This window comes from Lolium rigidum, chromosome 1 (assembly GCF_022539505.1).
Source record: "Lolium rigidum isolate FL_2022 chromosome 1, APGP_CSIRO_Lrig_0.1, whole genome shotgun sequence".
Taxonomy (NCBI): Eukaryota; Viridiplantae; Streptophyta; class Magnoliopsida; order Poales; family Poaceae; genus Lolium; species Lolium rigidum.
In genome coordinates, this window is record NC_061508.1 from 84,215,789 (window position 1) to 84,226,785 (window position 10,997).

Here is a 10,997-nt window from a genome sequence, read left to right on the forward strand (position 1 = left end):
CCCTACTGACACATTTTTCTTGAAAGAACAACATACTCAGCGAGAGTTTCACTTAGGGTAAAGACACTTGGTCTGTAATTACTTCAACGTTAACGTAGAGCTTCACTTACCGTAGATACATCGCCTATGTAATTGTAACGTAGAGCTTCACTTACTGTAGATACACCTGTTACGTATAGTAACATAGAGCTTCACTTACTGTCAAGCCACTTAGGCTTTACTGTATCAACGACTCTATATAATGACTTCTCATATATGTTTGTACTTACGAGAATTTAAGACCACTTTTGCTAAGTCCGAATCATGAATTGGATTAAAAGGAATACTGAGACGAAACAGTGTGCATAATTCGGCTCAAATCATTGTAGCTATAGCACAAAGAGGGACTGCTTTGGTGAGCGATACACCAAACTTTTCACTCATGTCAATCCCAGTCATCTCCATCTCCACTGGAATCTTCCATTCGAACCGATTCAACAACGTAGCGAGGACCAAGTGCATTGTCCTGATTGCCAATGGCATCCCGGGGCACACTCTTCGCCCCGCACCAAATGGAATGAGCTCGAAGTCCCCACCTCTAAAGTCCACGGCTCTCCCTAGAAACCTCTGTGGCATGAACTTGTCCGGCTCTGGCCAGATGCTTTCATCTCGGCCCATCGCCCACAAATTCACCAACACACATGCGCCTTGGGGCACTGTGAAACCTGCGACATTTACGGTTGCTTGGGCCTGATGTGGTAACAATAGTGGGCCTGGAGGATGCAGCCGGAGTGTTTCGTTGACCACAACTTGGAGGTAGGGCAACTGGTTAATGTCAGATTCCTCAACGCTTCTTGTCGAGCTGATGACTTGTGCTAGCTCTTTGTGAGCTTTTGCCATGGATGATGGGTTCTTGAGAAGCTCCGCCATGGCCCATTCCACCATACTGGAGGTTGAATCACTGCCGGCGAGAAACAAGTCCTAGAACAAAACATAAGATGTGATGCGACATAATTATCAGTGGAATGTAGTCCCTCCGTATATAAAAGAATGTCAAAGATTTATCTAACTTTGAACTAAATAGTTTATAGATATATTTAAATTTAAATAAATTTTTGACACCCTATTATGGACAGGTAGTATATGTTTTGAATTCACCTACGACTATGTATGATGGGCAATATAGAATGTAGAACCCGTACCTTCCATAAATGCACATCCTTGACTATATACAAATTCGACCCTTGTATTGCGTATGCACATACTTGTACAATATTTAAGATTGGGATGTTACAAAATTATTTTTATATGATAATACTGCTCACATGCACTATATTATTTGGGAGCGTCTAGGTCTCAGGCGACCGAGAATTTGCTAAATTCAGTCGACCACCCATATGATTACTACTTTAATCCTTCAATACTACCAGGTTGACTCTTTTGGTATTTTTGACCGGGCTTGTACGCAGCTATACTGAGTTTGTGCTTGTGTGTTTCTTTTCTGGGCTTGCCTGGTTGTGTCTTTTCAGTTCGACAACTACTTCACGTGCTTTTTCCTTAGTTCGTCGCGGCTTGAACTTTTCTAAAACAAAAATTCATGTTGAAGCAAAAGGCTTTATCTACTAAGTTCATTTTTTCCACCGCTAAAATTTTAGCCTTCACCCAAAAAAGAACACGTTTGCAACAAGAATGCACAAAACTAACTAAACAACTAGCTAACTCATATATATGATTAAAAATTCCGAACTCAACGCATGGCAGTGAAGAAAATAATAAAAGTTAGGGTGCACCCAAAAAGTCAGTTGCAACATATATGCAACAATTCAGTTGTAACGTATGTGTAACTAGAAAAATCTCTGTTGAGACCGAAAAAATCCCGGTTGCAATCTATGGGCAACTAGAAAATTCTTGGCTGCAACCAATGTGCAACTACAAAAATATCGTTAGCAGAAAATTTTTAGTTGTAACTCATATATGCAACCGAAAAGTCTCGGTCACAACCCATGTATAGCCAGAAAAATCTCAGTCGCAGCCCACGTGTACACGAAAAAATCTCAGGTGCAACGCATGTGCAACCGAAAAAAAATCTCACTTGCGCAACTTGTGCACTCAAAATATATCGGTTGCCACACTTATGTAACTAAAAGAGTATTATTTTATATTTTTATCAACTTGCAAAATCAAAAACCAAAAAGGAAAAAGTAAAGAGAAAGGAAATATATTAGTCGTGGTCATGTGTCTCAGTGTCTGTGGGGCATGCTGCTCACTGACTTCCCGTAAAAAAAATGAAGTGTGTGTATACATGGCGATGCATGTATTGCAAATTATGAACCAACGCACTTTTTTTTGTAAAACAACCTCAAACACAGGCCCTAACCGCCTCACACTCCACAGCCCTGACGTGAGCAGAGAAAACAAAGAAACCCGAATCTTGAAACACTATATCGTAGGGTTTTCAACGTTAGTGAAACATAATAAAAAAATAGGATCTACCTACCTTCGCATGAAAATATTAATCTGAAGGACAAAACGAGGTTTTTCAGGATATCATATGGCCGCTTTCGACGGAGATGTCGACTAGGAGATAAGGAGGGAACGCACACGCAGCCGAACAGCGTTGAAAATTCGAACTTGTTTGTTGATGATCGATCACTCTAGCCGCCTGCAATGAAAACGAATAGTCGAGAGAAGAGCATTTGTCGTTACCGTGAAGAGCGCCCTCAGCGTGTCGCGGTCCAGGCCGGCCTTGCTGCCGCCGTCACGCTCCGCGACGTCGAGCAGCACGTCGAGAAAGTCGTCGTGATCCTTCCTGGTCTCACCCACCTCGCGGCCGCGCAGCCTCTGGTCCACCTCCGCGTCGAACACTTGGTGCAGCCGCGCGAGCAGCTGGGCCAGCCGCCGTCGCAGCCCCTGCAGGTCCGCGCGCGCGAGCACCGGGAAGAAGTCCGACACGTTGGGGCAGCCCCCGCACTTCATGACCTCACCCACCAGCGCTTGGAACTCCTTGGACCCGCCATGGTCGTCGAGGCTCGCAAGATCCTTCGAGAAGATGGTGCCGGAGAGGAGGTTCAGGCTCGTCGTGAACGCCACGCGGCCGACGTCCACCACCACGCCATCGCGCGCCAGCCGGGCGATGTGGGCCACTAGCTCCCGCATCTTGTCGCTCCGGAGGCCCTGGAGCGCATCGAGCCGGTGCGGCGCGAAGAGCTCCGTGGCCATGGTCTTGCGCAGGGACCGCCAGCGCGGCCCGTGGGGGAGCCAGGCGACGGAGTTCCTGGCGTGGTCGCCCACGGCGTCGTTCACGAACCGGCCGGCCAAGTCAGCGTCGTGCCTCTGAAGGATCTCGCGGGCGGCATCCGGGGACGAGGCGACCACCGTGGTGACCGCGCCCAAGCGGATGGACATGAGCGGGCCGTGGATCCTGGCGAGGCGGGCGAGAGAGCGGTGCGGTTGGTCGCCCATGAGGTGGAGGCTGCCGATGAGTGGCAGGGGAATGGGACCTGGAGGGAGACGGCGGCGTGCGTGGGCGAGGAGGTCGACGAGGTAGATGGAGAGGAAGGAGACGACGAGCCATGGCACCCAGGGAAGAACGGACATCGTATCTCTATTCGGGTAAACAAACACTGACCAGTAGTGTCGTGTACCTGCGATAGTACAAGATTATGTATGGACTACTAGAAGGGTGGCGGCTGCCACACCCGAAAGCTCTCTCTACCACAGCCAGCCAAGTCCCTAGATTGACTAGTGTTTGCTTTAGAAGATCCTTTCTATTTTGCAGAAAATATCCCACTCTTTCTTCTTATCTTGTTTTCAATTTAATGCTGCGATGCTTAATCACGTTATCATGAACAATTCGAAAAATATGGTTGCTCTTGTTGCAATTTTTATGTATATTTCTCAGGAAAAAGTCATGATCAACCACATCAAAATAGAATATTTCTATTATCAATTTTTTTAAGTTTGGATACGATTTTTTGGGGAAACTGTACGGTGATGAAATTTCCTAAGTTTTGATCATTCCTTTTTTTACATCATGGACAAGGAAATCGGAGGAAAGTACCCATAGAAATTTGAAGAACAAAATTCAACAATCCAGTAAATAAAGAAACAATCTGGAACATTTTCAGTTTACATTTTCCAACTGCACAAATGTTATCATGGTTTCTTTTGAAGTTTTATACATGTTTCTTCAAAGATTCAGACAAACTTCATATTATATGACTGAAGATTCACAACCCCCTCTGTTACACAAAAAATCAAGATAATATTTTCAAGTGTATCAAGATTCACAATCGATAGATACAAGTTTCGCACATAGATAAAACTGAGATACCCGAATATTCTCACAGCAAACATATCAAGATTTGGTAAAGAAACACTGCCATGAACATGGAATAATCTTGACATAATCTTAGAGGATTTATAACTGTATCAAGAGATAATGATCCACAACTTAGTGAAGCAAATCAGTTTCATACAAAAATCATATAAACTTCTAAGAAACCACATTCAAACTTGAAAGAATATATGAAACTCCACTGGATTCAACATGGGTTCAAAAGGGACCATCTAGATGCAAGCAGTAAACCAGACCCAGAACAAAAATTCCGAACTAAATAAAGAATTAAAAAAACACATGTGCCTCGAATCCAGGCCCTGTAGGCCCAGACCCCGGACCTCCATGGACGGATCTGGCCTTCCTTGGCCGGCGTTGCGCCTAGCTCGTGCATGGGAGTGTTGGCTGCCCGGCGTTAGTCGATTAGGAGGGCCGGAGCTTCTGCTCCCCGGCCACCGAGTACAGGGTAGGGCCATGGGTGTGGATGGTGGATGGCTGGGATCTCGAAATCCCTGCCCAAATTAGGTAGGTTAAGGAGTGGCCATGGCGTGGGAGATCCGGGAAGGAGACAGGGACGAACAACAGTAGACGGAGTAGAGCTCCCAGTGTTGGCACAGTCGTCGGCGAGCTCCTGGAGGCTAGAAAAACATGAGGTCGATGGAGAGAATGGGGACGGCGGCTGGTTAGAGCAGGTCTAACAGCCCCGTATAACGCGCCCACCCCGTAAAATTCCGGCGGGATACGGGGCAGGCGCGATTTGGGCCGTCTAGCAGGCCCCGCTTTCGGGCCGGCCCGTTTCGACGGAATACGGGGCCCAGGAAATCGGCCCCGCCGCCCCTACTTATACTGGGCGCCGGTGCGAGTGAGGGGTTAACCCCTCACTCGCAACCCTACCTCCGCCGTGCGCCGCCGCCTCCTCCTCCTGCTCCGGCGAGAAATTACTCCCTCCCCCGCGCCGCATTCCACCCGCCGCCACCGCCATGGATTCCCGCCGCTGTAGTACCGCCTCGGCGGCGAGCGGATCGAAGCGATCCCGCTCGCCAGACAACGTGGAGGAGGCCTGGCGGCTTTTTTGCAAAAGATCCGCCGCGCGGCCTGCAAGTACGACGGCGCGGAGTTCGTCCCGGCGAAGCTCCGCGACTTCACGCGGGGCGGCCGCTGGTACCACGAGGACCCGCCGCTCAAGTCGATGAGCGGCCCGAAGTTCGAGGCGTGGCTCGCCGAGTGGCAGCGCGACCGCGCGTCCAAGGCGGCATGGGCGGCGACCATCGGCAGCACCAGCGGCGAAGGAAGCGGAGGCCGCGCGGAGGAAGAGGAGGCGGCAGCGGAGGAGGAGGCCTACCGGTGTGCGGTGGCCGAATCCGAGGCGGAAGCCGCCGAGAAAGCTCGGCTGGAGGCAGAGGACCAGGCGGCGGCCATCGCCTCCGTCCGGGAGTTCGAGGCGCAGAAGGCGCGGGAGGCGCAGGAGGAGGCGGCCTCCATCGCCTTCATCCCCGTCGTCATCCTTGACGAGTAGACGTAGGTTAATGTAATATGATCCGTAGTATGATCCGAATGTATGTATGATCCATAGTATGATCAATGAAGATGAACTTCCCGGGGTTTTTATTTTTGAAAATACGGGGCGAAATACGGGATCTGCTAGACGGAATGGCTCGAAATGGAGCAGTTTTTCGATACGGAGCGAAATGCGAGCGTTATACGGGCAGCGAAATACGGGGCCTGTTAGACATGCTCTTAGGGTTATTAGCTAAGAAATATATGTCATGCGAGGCAGTATTTATCCTCTACTGGTGGGTGGACTGCAAGTTGATTATGATGTTTTGGTGGACTAAATTGCAAAAACACCATGAGGCTTTGATCCAGAAGAAACCAACGGATGAGATAAGACCGAGACCCCCATACGTAGGAGGAAAAATTGCGCTCGTAACTCTGCAGGGCAGGTACTAAAATGGCAGCACAGCAGATTTAAAAAAAAATACACGAGGTAAAAGTTTTGCCTGTTCAATTGATTAAAAAGATGATTGTCTGATTAATTACGAAAAATTGAACAAAAACCGGTTCATCAGCGACACACGTGCTGGTACACTTAAGCAACACAGCAGATTAGTAACTGAAATAATCACATAAATCAAGTAATCTTAAATGGGTTAAGTTGCTATTTTGTGAACAAAATTTTGCAATAGAATCAACAACAATCTGAATCACAATTTAAAAGCAGGATCGTTGGCTAATGCATCATGAAACGCGCATGCGTGCATTTACTCTGTTTTTTTTCATGCCTATATTTGACAGGATTCAGTTTGCTCATCAGTAAATATGAATACTCCCTCGGATCCAGAATACATGTTGTGGTTTAAATTTGAACTAAACCCTCCACAAGTATAATCGAGCTAAGGGAGTAGCATAATTGAGGTACTGTTATAGGTTTGGCCCCGCACGCAAACTTTTCTTATAATATCTAGATGGTTACAATAATGATTGTGGAGATATGCTATCCTATTTTGGTCAAAGATTCAACGGTGTTTCATGTCCTTCGGATTGGTTCTCTATTGGTCATGGTGTGTGGGTTCTTTTTTGCATGTGTCATGACTCCTCCAAATCTGGATCAAGAGTGAATTACACGGGATCACAAGTCCAGGAGAAAGTTTGTTTTCACAAAAAATCATAACAACATAAATTATTCACACAAAACCCTTCAACATCATAGCAAGTATAACATCCTGGGTCCACTTGTTACCACTTACTTTTCTTTTTGCCCTTCTTCTTCTCTTCTTCTAGGGTTTGCCACTTCAACAAGAGATTCACTTAGTGCAGTTAAAGACAATGCTCTTTACCTATGGCAATGCATAGCTTCATTTAGTGTCAAGACACATGGTCTTTACTATTGCAACATCCATTGTTGTGGACTTGTGGGTTAATTTGAAATCACATGCATGATACATTTTTACACATACTATAAAAGCAAACCACCATTTTAATGTTTAAAGCATGTACTGGGTTAAAACACAAACTAATATGAAACATCATAGCAAGTCTAACATCATAACAAAATGTTGCTCAAATCGGTGTAGCTATAGCGCATAGCGAAACAGCTTTGGTGAGTGTCACACCAAATTTCTCACCCATATCAATGCCGGTCCTCTCCACCTCTAGTGGCAGCCTCCACTGAAACTCATTCAACAATGTAGCAAGGACCAAGTACACTACCTTGATCGCCAACGGCAACCCAGGGCATATCCGACGCCCCGCACCGAACGTAATGAGCTCAAAATCCGCACCTCTAAAGTCCATCATCTTCCCTAAAAACCTCTCTGGCATGAATTTGTCTGGTTCTATCCAGATGCTTTCATCTCGACCTATCGCCCACAAATTCACCATCACCCGTGCACCTTGGGGCACGATATAACCTACGACTCTTACGGTCGCTTGCACCTGTTGTGGTAACATCAATGGGCCCGGAGGATGCAACCGGAAGGTTTCCTTGACCACAGCTTGGAGGTAGGGCAACAGGTCGATGCCAGATTCTTTCATGCTTCTTGTTCAGCCAATGACTTGTGTGAGCTCCTCGTGAACTTTGACCATTGATGTTGGGTTACGAAGAAGCTCCGTCATTGCCCATTCCACCACACTAGAGCTCGAATCACTCCCCGCTAGAAACAAATCCTACAACAAAACATAATATGTGTTTTGAAATAAGAATATAGTAAAGGTTTTGACGTGTTGAATAGTAAGTGATGGTCACAAAACATAATATGTGTTTTGACATAAGAAAATAGTAAGTGATGGTCACATAATAACTTGCCAAATGTACTAAACATGTTTGGTAAATTACAATAAGAAAATAGTATAGGTTTTGAAGTGTTGAATATAAATACAATGCCTAGTCTCTTTCCATCAGTTTGAACTTTTGGTTTAACTGGCTAGCGCAACAATCTTTCATGGTATCAGAGCCAAGAGATCTTAAGTTCAAGACCATGCTCACGCAATTTTAAAACAAAAGAAAAAAATTCTGCGGCCTACACCGAACCCACGCTAAGGACTAAAATAGTCTAGACATGAGGGGAGTGTTGAATATAAATACATTATCTAGTCTCTTTCCATCAGTTCAGACTTTTGGTTTAAAACTGGCTAGTGCCGCAATTTTTCATTAAGTTCATTCTAATTATGTACCGCTTCGGGCAAGAATATAGAGTATTCCTACCTTTCACTAATCTTTTAATTTGCATATTAACATACTACCTTCGTTCTGTTTTTATGAATAAGGCGCACGCGCATTTCAATCCGAAATTTGTCCAAACAAATTGAACAATAGTATCTGGGTAATCGCATTAAAAAAAACTTTTAATGATACCAGTTTATTTCTTTTTTTACATACAAAGATTAACTTTTAGTAAAAGATAAAACACGAAAAGAACGAGAATAATCTTATTCATGGGAGCAAGTGGAGTATCAAATCTTGGATATCTTCGAATTCGAATTTTTCCACGCAAAAGTAGAGAATATCTTTGAATTCGATCACGGCACCCGGCTGCAGTGAAATGAATGGCGAGACAAGAGCGTGACCATGTGTCGATCGTTACCGTGAACAGCGCCCTGAGCGTGTCGCGGTCCAGGTCGGCCTTGGCGCCGTCACGCGCCGCGACGTCGAGCAGCACGTCGAGAAAGTCGTCGTGATCCTTCCTGGTCTCACCCACCTCGCGGCCGCGCAGCCTCTGGTCCACCTCGGCGTCGAACAGGAGGTGCATCCGCGCGAGCAGCCGCGCCAACCGCCGTCGCAGCCCCTGCAGGTCCGCCCACGCGAGCACCGGGAAGAAGTCGGACACGTTGGGGCAGGCTCCGCACTCCATGACCTCACCCACCAGCGCTTGGAACTCCTTGGACCCGCCATGGTCGTCGAGGCTCGCAAGATCCTTCGAGAAGATGGTGCCGGAGAGGAGGTTCAGGCTCGTCGTGAACGCCACGCGGCCGACGTCCACCACCACGCCATCGCGCGCCAGCCGGGCGATGTGGGCCACTAGCTCCCGCATCTTGTCGCTCCGGAGGCCCTGGAGCGCATCGAGCCGGTGCGGCGCGAAGAGCTCCGTGGCCATGGTCTTGCGCAGGGACCGCCAGCGCGGCCCGTGGGGGAGCCAGGCGACGGAGTTCCTGGCGTGGTCGCCCACGGCGTCGTTCACGAACCGGCCGGCCAAGTCAGCGTCGTGCCTCTGAAGGATCTCGCGGGCGGCATCCGGGGACGAGGCGACCACCGTGGTGACCGCGCCCAAGCGGATGGACATGAGCGGGCCGTGGATCCTGGCGAGGCGGGCGAGAGAGCGGTGCGGTTGGTCGCCCATGAGGTGGAGGCTGCCGATGAGTGGCAGGGGAATGGGACCTGGAGGGAGACGGCGGCGTGCGTGGGCGAGGAGGTCGACGAGGTAGATGGAGAGGAAGGAGACGACGAGCCATGGCACCCAGGGAAGAACGGACATCGTATCTCTATTCGGGTAAACAAACACTGACCAGTGACCAGTAGTGTCGTGTACCTGCGGCAGTACGAGATTATGTATGGACTACTAGAAGGGTGGCGGCTGCCACACCCGAAAGCTCTCTACCACCAACAATGCTGCAGCCACGGACGGAATATTACGGAATCCACTTACAGAATGACGTGTAGCAAATCAAAAGAATTGCAGCCCCTTGAATCATGGTATGAGATAAAATTTGCATCAACCAACGCCTTCCACCTAATCCCGTAAACAGCCCGTAGGTTCAGCATTTCCGCTCTACCGGAAAAGCAACTCCACCTACGTATGGGCGTCTCGGTCTTATCACAACGCTGCATTCCCTTCATTTGCTTTGAGATTTGTGCAATACTTTTTGCAGCCAAGTCCCTAGATTGGCTACTGTTTGCTTTACATGATCCTTTCTATTTTGCAGAAAATATCCCACTCTTTCTTCTTAGAGAGAAGTCCACATTACCCCTCTCAACTTGTCTCAAAGTTCACATTACAACCCTTAATTCTGAGTTGGTTCAAGTTTCACCTCCTAACTTTGAAAACCGTTCAGAATGCACCCTTCCACCTCTTCAACAGGTTTTTTTACCCGGTTTTGATTGCCTTGTCAGCTGGGTTTTTTTTCTGGGTATGCCAATTCAACCGGAGGTATCTCCTCGTACACGAGTCTCCATGTCCAACCCGAACAATAAATCCGGTACAAACATAGCGACGAGTTGTGGCGCCCCCAGGGCGCCGTCGACCCGTTTTTCTGCTCAGGCAGCCTGCTGCTCCATGTGCCCCTGCCTAAGACGCCCGTCTTGTAGCCCACGCCTGGCTGCCGTCTGTCTGCAGGCTGCCGCCCCCGCCTAGGACGGTAGGGCTGGGTTCCTTACTTCCTTCGCCGATTGACAGCTTGGATGCAAATTGGTGAGTGATTTTGTTGTTGTGTTGTCGATTATTAATGGATCGCTGATCAACGTATTTAGTTAGACTAGTCATAGTGGGAAGTAACATAGAGTAGTAACATGTGCATGTTACTAATCTATGTTACTACCTCCATAGTGGGTAGTAACATATATGTGGTGTCATGTAAAGTCATATTAATTAAGTTGTAGACTCATCTTGTATTGGGAAGTGTGATGTTATGGTAACATAGCTAGTTACCACCTCACTCTCTTTCTTCATTTATTACCATGCCATGTCAC

At 47.7% G+C, this 10,997-nt stretch overlaps 1 protein-coding gene and 1 pseudogene across 1 annotated transcript; both read right to left on the reverse strand.

The window, feature by feature from the left end:
* Positions 1-354: 354 nt before the first annotated feature.
* Positions 355-3,679, reverse strand: LOC124676780 (geraniol 8-hydroxylase-like). The gene is made up of 2 exons (XM_047212814.1): positions 2,686-3,679; positions 355-960 (listed from the first exon to the last, which is right to left on the reverse strand). The coding sequence occupies exons 1-2, from the start codon at positions 3,574-3,576 to the stop codon at positions 355-357; spliced, it is 1,497 nt and encodes a 498-aa protein (XP_047068770.1). The 5' UTR covers positions 3,577-3,679.
* Positions 3,680-7,375: 3,696 nt separating this feature from the next.
* Positions 7,376-9,809, reverse strand: LOC124676790 (annotated as a pseudogene).
* Positions 9,810-10,997: the final 1,188 nt, after the last annotated feature.

Excerpts from the sequence above, each read along its gene's own strand:
- LOC124676780 (XM_047212814.1), bottom strand. The coding sequence starts at position 3,576 with ATGTCCGTTCTTCCCTGGGTGCCATGGCTCGTCGTCTCCTTCCTCTCC. Across the intron at positions 961-2,685 it reads CGCTGAGGGCGCTCTTCACG|GACTTGTTTCTCGCCGGCAG; the intron begins GTAACGACAAAT and ends GTTTTGTTCTAG.